This window comes from Cupressus sempervirens, chromosome 1, assembly GCF_028749045.1.
Source record: "Cupressus sempervirens isolate cs-2001-9-10 chromosome 1, ASM2874904v1, whole genome shotgun sequence".
Lineage (NCBI taxonomy): Eukaryota > Viridiplantae > Streptophyta > Pinopsida > Cupressales > Cupressaceae > Cupressus > Cupressus sempervirens.
The window spans coordinates 635,715,883-635,730,596 of record NC_143118.1 but is presented as its reverse complement, the minus strand read 5'-3'; the positions used below and the strand labels follow the sequence as shown (position 1 = coordinate 635,730,596).

The following is a 14,714-nucleotide window of genomic DNA, read 5'->3' as shown; positions in this document are numbered from 1 at the left end:
CATAGATAGTTATCACAATAATATGCACTACTTATACCTTCCTCATTGTATGTGCTACTTATACCTTGCACAATCACAAAACTTTGCATTGTCGACCTTCATGTCTTCATATGCTTGACATAATATAAAATAACTTATGGAATAATATCCACATAGTTGGCTCAACATAACTTAGTGATTATTTTATAACCAAAATAATTACTAAAGCCATACAATTTTGTTTGCTGTCATGCTCAGTTCTACACTGTGAAATGCCCACACTATCAATCTTTATATAACTTGCACCATCCTATCCGTACACACATATGCACTAGTACATTTCATCATGATAGTGTCACAAACCTTTCGTTAGTTGTGCATAAGCTAACTCTCTACACTTTTGCCATACTCTTAAGATCTATTCTTTGAATTGTTGCAAACTATCTAATACTTAGACAACTTTCTTTCTTTAAATGCATAAATGAAAGGTTGAATATATGTTCCCATAAATGACAACCATCAAGACATTTAATTGACCATATTTCCAACAACATAATAGGGACTTAAATATTATTTAAATAAATTAGTAGAAAAAGAGAGCTTGTTATAAGGAGATATGTGAATAGCCCCATTATTAACTAGTTTTTGAATCTTAAAAAGGAAAGCTTGACAATTATTAGTAGAGTGGTCATGATAACGACGATACATGAAAAATGAAATATTTATGAGTTTTTTATTATGTTTATTTCTACATTTAGATTTAGCAATCACATTAGCATAAATAAATTTAGGTAAGATAAGTTTTTGATTAGTAGGAGAAGATATGTGAGAGGATATGGACATGTAGGACTAGAAAATGGGGTGGAACCTAGCATACTATGAGCAACAGAGGTCATAATTCATAATTCAAGTCATAGGTCATAATTCAAGTCATAAAACTTATCAATTTTGATATCAATATTTTACAACCTCGTTAAAAGAATCGTATCAATTAAATCTCTAAAACATAATTATTAATCAAATCCAATTAACTCTAGTTAAATTGATCTAATTAATAATTGCACAACCATACCATCAACCCAATGATTATCAGTTGACTAACAATAGTTTGTACGTAAAAAGTCAACTTCAATCCAATACACAAATATTAATATTTTAATAATATTAACAAGTTATTTTGGAAATCCTATCCATAATAACTACATTCGTCTTTCTTAACGATTTTGTATTTATGATAATCATTTCCTAGTTAAATCTCTATCACATTTAATTATATTGACATCTCATTAATTGATTAAAATCAATTATACTTCAAATTCAAAAACTAATGTCTTTACAAAACTTTAATCATTAAATAATCTAATCGAATTAATTGATAATTAATTAGACTCGCCAAAATTATTGACGTCCAAATTAACAGTAACTTGTTAATCATGAATAACGAATTGTATTAAAGGTGACTAGTATTTCCATATTCTACATTATAAATAATAATAACATCTTAATGAAAACCTAAATATAGATTGGGTCATTTAAGCTGATAATCCCGCCTTGACCTAAATCAATTGTTATAACTTATCAATTGAATTACTTAATACTTGTACTAGCTTTACTTATCATTCATTAATAATTACTAACCTTAACAATTATTAATAAATAATAATCCCATTAATAATCTCAACACTTATATCAGATTCATCGTTCATTCAATGAATATCAAATAAACGTTAATATCTCTAGAAGAATAATATATAGTTTTCTCAAATTTCCATTCAATTCTCCTATCTTTCTCATTTAAATTATATTAAACCATTAAGTTTATATCATGAGACTTAAAATATTATAAGATGATTAATTTTGTTAATATTAAAATTTCATTTATAATAAATATAATACATATATAATAATTGTTGAATGTCAATATATATATATATTACACAACCCATGAAATAACATAAATTAAGGAATGTTTAAATGTTTCAAACCCAAAACGATGGCAATATTTTTAATTCGCCGGCACGTACTCGTGCGAGACCTATGGGTCGCAGGTACCCCGCGGATCGCAGGTACACTGTGATCGCGCAGGTACTCTGCGATCCTCGCAGTCCTGCCACGTATCGCAGCCGGGTTAATAAGGATGGGGGGTGCGGTCGGGGTAAAGCCCGGTCACCCCAATAAATATATTTTTTTAAAAACATTTCCAAACAACGTTTTGCCATATGCGAAATTCAGATTTTGTAAATAAAGTTTTCCATTTCGACTTTACACAAATATATATACATATATGTATATATGTATATATATATATATATATATGTATATACGTACATGTATGTATATATATATATATATATATATAAAATTTGCTATCAATTATTACTGCATTTAAAATATATATATAATTATTTATATGCAGATTTATAAAGGGAAATATATACTCAAATTTAAAGGCTTAAGCAAGAATTGTTCCCTTTAAATAATTGTTTTCTAAACATATCCATTAATTCATCCAATGGGTTTAACTATAAATTTGAAATCACCTTTCTCAATTTAATTCTAATTCGAACCCAAACCCGTTTAGATCTATTGTCTCTTTAATTGGATCTAGGGTTTTCTAATGTTTCCTTCTCAACCGAATAAATACATATCTAGATTCCAATTCAATTGCAAATTCATTCATGGAATATAATCAGACACATATAACAACATGATGAAGACAAGAAGAGAAATGGTGCAAAGAAAATATGTGAATATCACGAGTGCACCTGGACACTGATGCTAATCCGCCATGCCTCAGAAGTCCATAGAAAATCCCTTTCTTTTCCATCATCCGCGATTCCTTCAAGATCCAAGCCAATCGAATCCTCCAAGTGACCAGAAATGCTAGAAGGAGCATAGTAGCATGTAGGAACATATGAGCATATGAAGAAGAAAATGAGCTTGTAATTTGCAGCTTCCATTCAGCTTCTACTTCCCTTCCATTAAGCTTCTATAAGGCTTCCATAAAGCTTCCATAAAGCTTCCATAAAGCTTGTCCAAACACACTAGGAGAGCCTCTATTTAAAGGTCTCTAAGATGCATCTAGAGTGTCTCTAGAGACAACTAGAAGATAAGCATGACAACCAAGCTTGGGCCTTCTCCAACCTTCTAGATAAGTCTTAAGGTTGTAGACACCATGTGCTCAAATAAAAACGCTAACTCCTAAGTGTAGACAACTTATGCAAACTTAGAGTGCAAACTCCAGTGTTGTCTACATGACAACTCTCGAGAATTTGCCAACTTCTATGTGAGCAAATATTAAAATAATACACATTAATTAATATAATATTTAATTTACTCTTTTCAATTTAATTTATTTATTTATTAAATCTCATGCACTAACTTTTATAATTCCATTTTGCAATCTTAATATATTTATATTTTAATCACATGGGATTTAGAATCTTTTAATAATTTTAAATATATTTTCCACTTTTAAATTTCATTTTCCAAAACTTAATTGCTAAAATATTTATTAGCTTTAATAATAATATTATTTAAACATTCATTTAAAAATGAACTCCAAATATATTATTATTATTAAAATAAATATTGTCACATTCCAAATTTAAACTTTTAACTTTTATTTTCAAATTTAATTATTTTATTTAATTAATTTCCCAATTAATTAAATAAAATAAATATTAAAATATCATATTAATTTTTCATTAAATTAAACCATTAATTAAATCTTTTAATTAGGCTTAATTAATAGAAAATACATCAAAGACTCATAAGGTAAAAATACGAAAATCCATCATAGCCAAAATACATACAAAATCAAACCAAGGGTTAATATCACGAATTATGTCATCCGACATATTCGGAGGCTACTCAACTCAGATACTTGTCCTAATTTTTCAATTAGAACAAATGGCTTAAGGGGTTGGGATTTGGACTTGAGAATTTATCTCCCCTCTCTAAGGTACGCTCATCCTGGCAATTCAGGGAAGTCGATACCCGGTACCTGCAACCTACATGAAAAGCATGCATGTACAAGCACAATGTATACTAAACTAAATAGGCAATGGCAGGAAGTGGTGCATCGTGTAGATCCCGACTAGCAGGTGACTACGACTCCCTTCCTTAACCACATCAGACATGCCATACAAAAGCAAACACGCACACCATACACATGCAAGTATGGGGTAAGTATCCATAATAAAACACATATGATAATAATTCATCTTACTAATCATCATTAATAACTGGAAGCAATGTAATGATCATCATCAATAATTGCGAACACTAGAAATAATCATCATTCATACATGAAATGTAGAGTCTAAGTAATCTCATCACATAATAAGCTGAATCCATAGCAGAATATCTGATAATCTCAAAACAATGTTGCTAACCATCAACATAAAACTAGTCCTAAAAGAGTTCAACAATGATATCAAAATGCGAACTAGGGGCAGGCACTACAGGATCTAGGTTGACCTACCTTCAAAAGGACAATATTTATGGGTTTTCATCGTCTCAACATTTTCAGTCCAAAATAGGTTGCGAAATTCCTCGAAACTGTGCACAGACATCAAAAATCAACATTTTCCAGATTCGCCCTATTTTAAGGTTAGTATTTGTCTTCTATTCATTCTAGATTTCAAGCACACACTTTCTATTGTGGATTATGGGATTTCCTCCTTTCTTCATATTCTCCATTGATTGATTCATTTGTATATTGATCACGTCCTTGTGATTGATCAATTTGGATCTTTCCTTTTGGAAATTTGGGTTAAGGATGGGTCTTATATTCCCCCTCATATCATCCTTTCAATCCATTCCCTTTTTCTTTCTATTCAACAATAGATAACCACTTGTCACTATTGAAAGTAAATCACCAAAAATAAAACACCACCAATGAATAAGTGATACTCATCAATAAAATTCAATTGTCAACAGTAAATGACATATAATCAATAAGTAACAACTCACAATAAATAGACCATCAAAAGAAACATCCAACAAGTACACCACAAGAGGTAAATATAAAGAAAACACGAAGGAGACTCAAGCTACATACTATGGATTGTCATCACATGAGCCAAATTTGAGGTTATTTTGGCAATCTCTCAAGACCCTAGCCCATTAGTGACTCTATGCAAAACCAAAATACCCTCTCATGAAGACGAGGAAACTAGTCATATCTCTCAGAGTATCATCACAATCTCATCCTTAGCCTATACAAGAATTCAAGGCATGGATGAGATAAAATCTCTAACTTATCTTTTTAATTTATCTCAAGGCATGGTGAGGTAAGATTTGTAATTATTATGTTATCACTTATTACACAACTTACAATGAGTTACGCTGACAGCCACTTTGGGTCTCGACCCCCATCACAAGCCACTCTCATAGACATGCACCTAAAATACCACAAACCACAAACCACAATTATGTCCCATACTACAAAAGTAATACTGATTGAATTTTGTTTCTTAAAAGAAAACTCGAAAATAACATTAGTTATCAAAATCCAAGTTCTTATCAATGCTCATCATAAGAAATATCATAAAATAAATCTCAATTTGAATTATAAAATACATCATGACATCCAATCAAATAACCATCATAAAAGGACATGAAGAATATAGATTTTTTAAAACAAATTTACTACCATGGTTTTCAAACCCTGCCTTAATATGTTGCTACTAATCGGAAAGATTTGGTGAAAATCCAAAACCCTCAAACCTTCCAATAATTCTTTTGCTTCCATTCCAAAATTTGCTCCCCAAAACCTGTGTCCCCCAAATGAATTACAAACCCTCTAATAAAGAACCATAACCCTAACTAGGGTTTATGTTCTCCAATATTTTAAAAGCTACCAACTTTATTAAAAATATTAATTGTTTAATCTTTTTCATGCACACTCAAAGAATTATTTAATTAAAATATTATTTTAATTCTTTTTTTCTAATTTATTAAATTGTTCAAGTGTTATAAAAAGCATAATTTTATTATTTGAATTAATAATAATAATTAAAGTTGATTATTTAAATGTAACTCTAATTTAATTATTAACTAAAGAATTACAATAACACTATATGAACTCTAATAATTAAATCCCTTTTTATCCAATATCTTAATTTAGACTTTTATATTAAATCTTTTAAACTAAAACACATTTAATTAATTTCTAATTAATTAAATTGTTAATCTAATGGCAAGACATATTGTCAACTAGTGTCAAAATACTTAGTCATTATGGGAAGTCAGTAGTGACCAAACTACTAGATAACAATGTTAACTGAGCTCATGAATGAATCAAGCTAACAATGTTAACCAAGTATGAATGAAACTAAGTCAATCGAGTTGCAATGTCAACTGAGTTGACAATTCCCACAGAGTTGTAGTGTCAACCAAGTTGATAGTATCCATTGAGCTCCAATGTAAACCAAGTCAGTAGAGTATTCTTATTTCAAGATGATAACCAAGCAGACAAAGCAATGTGAACCAAGCCAACAGTGTTTGTCAAGTGATCAATATGAACCAAGCATTCGGTATCAACCGAGTGTCAGAGTTAGCCAAGGTGACAATGTTTCCTGAGTATCTACAATATCACTTGAGTGAGCCATTAGGCCCGAGTTACAACACTAAGCCGACTTGATTCTTATTTTGGAACTATTTATGTTATAGCCAACCTATAATGAAATTATTTGGATGGATATAAGATATTTTATTTATCTAAATGATATATAGAAGAAATACTATGAGTTGAAGAACATTGTTTACAAGCGAATATGGAAAAGCAAAATATTTAAAAGGCTACAAGCAACATAAGGTAGAGACTCGTCTATCACAATCAGGTGATCAGTTTACTTTGAAGGACCTTCAACAACAATCATAGTTGCATATCAAAGATCAATTCACTGATTCATCCTAACAGGTGCATCAATCCTAAATCCTTTAATAGGGTGTCCTTTGCAGAAACTCCTAATAGAGTACATACTTAATTATATTGTATAAATCCTTTCACAAGGTGGACCTAGCAGACCTTATTACTCTTAACTGAGTAGATCACCAGAAGTGATCAATTGTAAGCCGTAACAGGCCAACTTTATTACTACAGTAGTAAAGCATTGTGAGTGTCATCCTCACCCTAGTTTTAGCTTCTAATTGAAGGGTTCTAGGTTACCAAATATTGTGTCATGGTGTTGCTACTTTCTTGTTTTATGTTTCATGCGTGCAAGTAGATTAATTAACTTTAAAAAGTGGATTAAGTGAATGAATTTTTAAGTGGTTCCTAATTCACCCCCTCCCCCTTCTCAGTCACCTAGCTTGCATTACATTTCTAACAATTAGTCTCAAAGCAAGGTTCTCTTATCAGAAGTTTTAGCATACAAGCTAGAGAAAGCCATTGAAAATGAAAAGTAGGATCTACATGTGGCCATAGAACAAATCAAGAAAATGAAGAATCAACTCTCTCAATCCTTGAAAAGAAGAAAACAATTGGCAACACAAATGAATGACAATCTATACATGGAAGAAAGAATTGAAGATATTTGTGGAGAGAGAAGCTCAGATGAAGCAAATGCAGCTATAAAAAATCCACTTGGAAGGAACCATATTCTACAAGAAGTTAGAAAATTGAAAAGAGAACACAAGATTCATTCAATCAGGATATGTGAAGTCATGGAATAGAAGAATCAAGCTAAAAATGATAAAAATATGGTAGAAGAAGGCAGAAAATTACTCACACTAGGTTAGAAGAAAAGGACAATGAAATCCACCATCTCTCACTACAACAGGCAGATATGGTAAATCAGTTGAATAGTACAAATCAAGAAGTCATCAATCTAAGGACAAAAAAAGAAAGACTCATAAATGATCTTAGAACAGAAAAAGAAATTAATGAAAGAATGATGAGATCACACGATAGCATGGATCAGTTAGTTGAGCTATCTCAAAATAGACAAAAGGGAAAGACAGTATTAGGCTACACTGAACAAGGAGAATCATCATAGCAAAGAGCTCAAAATAGTAAAAGACCTACATGTAATCATTGTGGAAAGACAAGGCATACATCAAACAAATGTTGGAGCAATGGAATTTCAAAGTTTAATGGTAAATGGTACAGTTGTAACAAACATGGACATAGGCTAGTAAATGCACATAGAAAACTAAGTTTGAAGGGAAATGTTTCACATGCATCAAACAAGGTCACAAATCCTCAAAGTGTATAACCAAGAATTAGAATCTTACTAAACAACTTGCTAAAGCAATCTTTGGTTAGGATTACAACACTTGGTGCAAATGTTATCTATGTGGAGAATATGGACACATTGGAGCTAACTGCATGAGGACTCAGTTTAGAAAAAAGAATCCTACCAAAAGATGTTATATATGCAAGGAACTTGGTCATCTAGAAAAGAACTATGTGAATAGAGCTATAGTTGAAGATGAAAATAAATCAAAGGCTAATAACATCAGGGCTCAAATGAAGCAGCAATGGGTGAGGAAATCTCCAAAGAATTCAAGTGAAAACAATGAGGTTATTGATACCCAAGGTATTGAATTGGGTGACTCAATCATCTTTGCATAAGCATGCAAGGAGACGACTGGAGCTGTAAACAAATTCATATTCTACATCAATTCCAGTCATCCAAGCAAGATAGTCCAAATCAACATATCAGATGCACTTGGACAGAGGAAAGTCTCAAACTTGATCGAATTGTTAGTTCTAATCAAGTCACTCCTTAGGCCTAACCAACTGTTAATCCTAACCACGTTACTCCTTAGATCTAATCGAGCAAGGACAGACTCAACCGAGTCATTGACTCAATCAAGTATGGTCAGTTAGTATTAGTCAAGCTTCAAGATGCATTCAAGGTTTGAAGACCAAATTGAGCCTCTTTCATCTACCCAAGTATGGAGCATTAATGGGGCCCTAAAATTAAGAATCTGATATAAGGAAGTTTGAGAATAAAGTGTTGAAGAATATAGCACAGAAAATAGCCATAGATCAGGTAGAATTGTCTACTTTGATTTATGCTTTAGACAATATTGTGAATAATGTTGTCTCTATTTGTAAAGTTGAGTGAGACCACCAATTTCACCAAGGAAATAAAAGATAAACCGGTCAAGATTGATATGGACTTGTAGGATAGTGCAAATCAATTGGCAGTAAACCCAAGCTCTAGTTCAAATCATTTTGCAAAAACTAGATTTTTGACAGATATTCAAGCAAATCTATTTAGAGAAGAAGCCAGAATAAGGGAAACATTAGTAGATATACAAAGTATGATGCTTTCCCACATGGATATTATGTAGAAAAGAATAGATCATACAAAGACATTAGTTCGGGACACAAACCTTTCAGTGGCAGATCACACGTTGGAGTTATCAACAGAGCTTCAAATTGATCTACACATACTAAAGGTGCTTCAAGATAACTGGGATAAGACACTATCTTTGATTTAGAAAGTACATCATGATTTTCTTTCTCAGTTTGGCATAACCTTGAATTTTTTTTGGCATTTGTAACAAAAACAAGGGGTAGAGTGTGTAAGGGAAAAATAATATGCATATAAAGGGGTAAAGTATGTATAGAATAAATGAAATATGTACAGCAACATGATATGTAAAAGTAGACATACAAAAACAATTTTGAAAAATCAAAAATGAAATTTTCAGTTCAAACCGAGTTGCAAAGTCTTCACTGCTACAAAACAGGGCATACTCAAAGGGGGAATTTGACTAAAGAATTTAGATTTTAGATTTTGAGAATGATAAGTGTTTTTTCACTAATGCCAAAGGCAGAGATTGTTAATCTAATGGGAAGACATATTGTCAATTAGTGCCAAAACACTTAGTCATTATGTGAAGTCAATAGTGATCGAGCTATCAGACAACGGTGTGAACCAAGCTCGTGAATGAATCAAGCTAACATTGTTAACGTAGTATGAATGAAGTTGAGTCAACCAAGTTGACAATTCCCACCGAGTTGTAGTGTCAACCGAGTTGACAATATCTACTGAGCTCTAGTGTAAACCAAGTCAGCAGAGTATTCTTGTTTCAAGATGATAACCAAGCAGACAGAGTTGTGTGAACTGAGCCAACAATGATTGCCAAGTGATCAATATGAACCGAGCATCCAGTATCAACTGGGTGCCAGAGTTAGCCAAGGTGACAGTGTTGCCCGAGATTCTGCAGTATCGCCCAAGTAAGCCATTGGACCCAAGTTACAGCAGTGAGCCAACTTGATTATTGTTTTGGATCTATTTATGTTGTAGCCAACCTATAATGGAATTATTAGGATGGATATAAGGCATTTTGTTTATCCAAATGATATATAGAAGAAATACTATGACTTGAAGAACATTGTCTACAAGCGAATACGAAAGAGTAGAATATTTAGAAGGCTAGAAGCAGCATAAGGAAAGGCAAAGACTTATCTATCACAATCAAGTGATCAGCTTACTTCGAAGGATCTTCATCAACAATTAGAGTTGAATATCAACGATCAATTCACTGATTCACCATAACAGATGCATCAATCATAAATCCTTCAATAAGGTGGACCTAACAGTCCTTTGTAGAAACTCCTAACAAAGTACGCACTTAATTGTATTCTATAAATCCTTTCACAAGGTGGATCTAGTAATTCTTATTACTCTTAACCAAGTAGATCATCATATTTCTAATTTCTCTTTAACCAATTTTCCAAATTACACTCCCAAATTAAGTCTTTAAAATTAAAACACATTTAATTAGTTTTCAATTAATAAATATTCTCATATTTAATTTTTTTAATCGAATAATATTTAATAATTCTCAATATTATATGATTAACCCAAATATTATAATTAAATCATTTACCAACTAAATCACATAGTCAGATCACATAAAAGCAACATTACAAATCATTGACTAAAACTCAAAAATCAAACAACACAAGCAAAGATAAACTCATGGATTTGAAAAGGGTAGACAATCAGATACAAGTCCACCTTAGAACAAGTAATTAGGCTATGGTTGAGATTGAACCTGAACATTATCTCTCAATGCTTACCACCGAGTTATTGCATTAGGGTGCACTCATCTTGGCAATTCAAGAACTTGATGTTCGGTATCTATAAACTTGTATAAAAGACAAGCATGTACATGTGCATATATATCTAAGCTAAACAGACAATGACGAGGAGTGGTATATCGTGTAGATCCTAACTAGCAAGTGACTACGACTCCCTCCCTATCAGACATGTTAAACATAAATGTAAAACGGACACACACACACACACACACACACACACCATACTGATGCAAGTATCGGATAAGTATAATACTAAATCTTAAATATAAATAACATCATATTCTAACATGAACATCTCATCAAAATGAGGATATAATAAACATCTTTCTAAGACACATCATATGACATCATCCTAAAAGTAATTTCATTAACTAACTATGAGCAATTGAACCATCATCACCGTAAGTATTAAATTGTTACAACTTGACATAATCAATTACTAAACATACCAAAGTATTACATTTCACATATCAAATAAGAGTTAACACATTTATAGAAGAGTCATATAGAACTTTAACAACTAGGGTAAGTCTACAATGATAGCAAAGGACGAGTATTACACACCTTCCCTCTTCATTCATCTTCACCCCGAACTATTGTGAAGTAAATCACCAACATATTGAACATTTCTATATGTTCAAAGATTTCTCCAACCATTCTCAAAGAATATTTCCTAAAAAGAGGTCTTATTCATTAGATATTTAATTTCATATTTATCATCTTCACCCCGAACTATTGTGAAGTAAATCACCAACATATTGAACATTTCTATATGTTCAAAGATTTCTCCAACCATTCTCAAAGAATATTTCCTAAAAAGAAGTCTTACTCATTAGATATTTAATTTCATATTTATCATCCAATTTCTTCCTTAACTTCTCCAAAATTTCTTCTTCATATTTATCATCCATTTTAAAAATAAACTAATAAAAAATATGGCATGCATCATAATTATAATTAAACTAAAAACAATGACACACATAATAATATTATACTTATATCAAACACCACCTTAGCTTACTCTCCATGCAATGTCTTTTTCAAATAATTGCTTTGTTTTGTCAAAAATAAATTAGTTAAATAATTAATAGCTATGAAGCAAAGTTTATATATATATGCTGTCTTTTCTGCATGGCTAACATAAGGATGTATATAGAGTAATATATTGATGGGAAGAAAGTAATTGAACAAGAACTATAAATACAAATTCAAACATTCAACTCTTGAAATTCCTTCTAATGTAAATTCTCACTTATGATACATCAGCTTGTAAGCAACCTGAGATGGGATCACAAATAAACATTAATGGAAAAAAGCCAACATTTGTAAGAAAACAACTTAAAACAGTTGCTTTATCTTATATACACTACGTCAATCACAGACAATAGCCAATAAATCGCTTTATCTAAAAAAACTAATAGACCTCACTTAATATCTTATCATGGAGTAGTTTACCGGTAACCACCCTTGTTTGCTTTGTACCAGTCGTCGCGTTTGAAATAGGACTAGTGGTCTCTTACGAAATTGTACCCTAAAATAAATTGACATTATCACTACTCTTATTTGCTAAGTAAACTATATGCATATAGTACTATCCTCAGCTGTGGTAATACAAAATTCACAAATAGATGTATGCATTCATGCAGATGAGGTTGTCTGCACAGATGTTTACGCCTTCTTGTTTGTAGCAAAGTGTAATTCTAAATTTGATACAGATAAATCAAGTCTACATGTGGTGGTGAAGAGTATATTGAACCATCTCAGAGTATAAACGTAAAGAACCCCTAATGCTAAGATTTATGCAATTGGAAATCGAAGTTGTTCAAGACTGCGAGTGTTGTATTTGAGATGGTGATGAAGAACCCCAGTTAAAGAAATTAACTAGCACACAGGCATCACTTTAATTTTTATAGAATAAACGAAAGAACAATCTGTTTTTGAGGTGGATTCCCAGAAACTGAAAAAGTCAAATCAAACATCATTAGAAATCTGCAATCAGTCATTTCGATCATGAACACAACTAGAACTCTTTTACATGCATGCATATTGCAAACCATGTTTAGCAACAGTATTACAGGGTTAACTCTTCAACCGCAAGTAGTAATATAGATAAGCTGCCCTGTGTTTCCAACTAAATTGCATTTGGGTTGATAAAATGATTTACCAACTTTAACTGGTGAATACATTCTACATTACCTATATTTCAATAAACATTAGGCAGTGTGATCCAGTAACTTCTTGGAAAACTCATACATAGATTAAGCACTGTAAAAGATAATTTACACTGGGATCCTCCGAGCCCTGGGATATTGCAAGTCAACTTCAATCTGTCAAAAGTCATGCATGATTTGCAGTTACCTGAAGAGGATTTATGTAGTGAGATCAATCTTCATTTGCTACATACTAGGCCGCCTCTCTGTGTACAATCCTCTCCCTGTAGAAGATCTACCCACGGCCGCCTCTCTCTCAACATTCAGTACATCTCCTTTGTATTCAACATTAGAACTCAGACTCCTCCCATTTTCAATATCAAAAAATTGTTCATTTTCCCTGGTTGACATGTTTATACTTCCTTCTCTCTGTTCTCCATTCATTGTAAAATATGGATTCTGGATGCCCTGTTGTGCATTAAGATGCCTACCACTACATTCCACGTCCTGTGCAGGTGTATCAGTGACAATTTGGAACTGAATGTAATCATAGGGGTCAATGCCTGTAAACAGTGTTTTAGATTTTAGAAATGAGCTAGACCATATTCATAATTAGTCAGATCAATATCCAGCTAGAATTGAACTATTATATCAAAACACTTTAAGACCTGTGGCTGACTATGGTAAAGCGTGTCACATTTTCAATACCATGATCATCACTAGCACATGCATTGACAAATGTCTGAAAATCTACGACTTCTTAAAGTTTCTTACCTGAAAGAAATTTGTATTATTTTGTAGGAACCTACACTAACATATTTGCTATAGAAGAATTTAATCTCAAGGAATATATCGCATTTAGTTCAAACTCAGCTATTAATTACCTAAGTGTCCAACTGACAATATATTCTAGCAATATTTTAGGTGTTTATGTGCATTAATGAATCTTCAGCAAGAAAGCCAAAGGGAAAAAAAATATTAGGCTAAAGCATGAAATTAATTCAAAATTTCTAGTTTCAGCAGTTTGCTACAAATCAATATAACATGTAAGCAAATAATGGAAGGTCCCTATTAGAAACTTCAGAGCCTGCAATAAATTAATTTACATTCTAATGCAATTTGTTTTATCCAACAAAATTTTTTTAACATAGTTTTAGCTACAAGATCACTTTTAGCACGTACTTTGTTTTGTATCACCAATTGTTATAGAGAAAATTCTTGATTAACATGTCTAAGCTACAGAATTAACTGAAAATCTAAATGATATCAGGCACAATTTGTTTCAGAATTGAAATGGGAACCCATTCATCTATAATTTCAGATTGCGTGGACTATTTTTCATTCCAATTCAAATGGAATCATTCCTGTGCATATCAAAACGATTCAATTGGAAGCATTCCTGTGTCAAGGTGACTCCAAGGAAATTCCAAACAAGAGAAACCCTGATTTTTAGAAATTCAACATAAACCAGAAAGAATGGGCAAATTGAAGATGAGATTATGTTTTTAGTT

At 31.9% G+C, this 14,714-nt stretch overlaps 1 protein-coding gene and 1 long non-coding RNA gene across 5 annotated transcripts in view; both read right to left on the bottom strand.

Annotated features, from left to right (window-relative positions):
• Nucleotides 1–4,882: 4,882 nt before the first annotated feature.
• On the bottom strand, nucleotides 4,883–12,053 carry LOC149579534 (uncharacterized). 2 transcript variants are annotated; one of them, XR_016365337.1, is made up of 3 exons: nucleotides 11,618–12,053; nucleotides 10,442–10,491; nucleotides 9,713–10,258 (listed from the first exon to the last, which is right to left on the bottom strand). It is a non-coding gene; the product is annotated as an uncharacterized LOC149579534 (long non-coding RNA). The 2 variants fall into 2 exon arrangements; XR_016365339.1 differs by lacking the exons at nucleotides 9,713–10,258; nucleotides 10,442–10,491 and adding an exon at nucleotides 4,883–5,387.
• A 981-nt stretch (nucleotides 12,054–13,034) lies between these two features.
• LOC149579533 (lipid phosphate phosphatase 2-like) overlaps nucleotides 13,035–14,714 on the bottom strand; it is a 77,496-nt gene continuing 75,816 nt past the window's right edge. For all 3 annotated transcript variants that reach the window (XM_089833670.1, XM_089833675.1, XM_089833682.1), the window contains one exon: nucleotides 13,035–13,766. In XM_089833670.1, coding sequence (XP_089689796.1) covers nucleotides 13,450–13,766 — 317 coding nt within the window. In that variant the 3' untranslated portion in view covers nucleotides 13,035–13,449. The remainder of the gene's footprint in view (nucleotides 13,767–14,714) is intronic.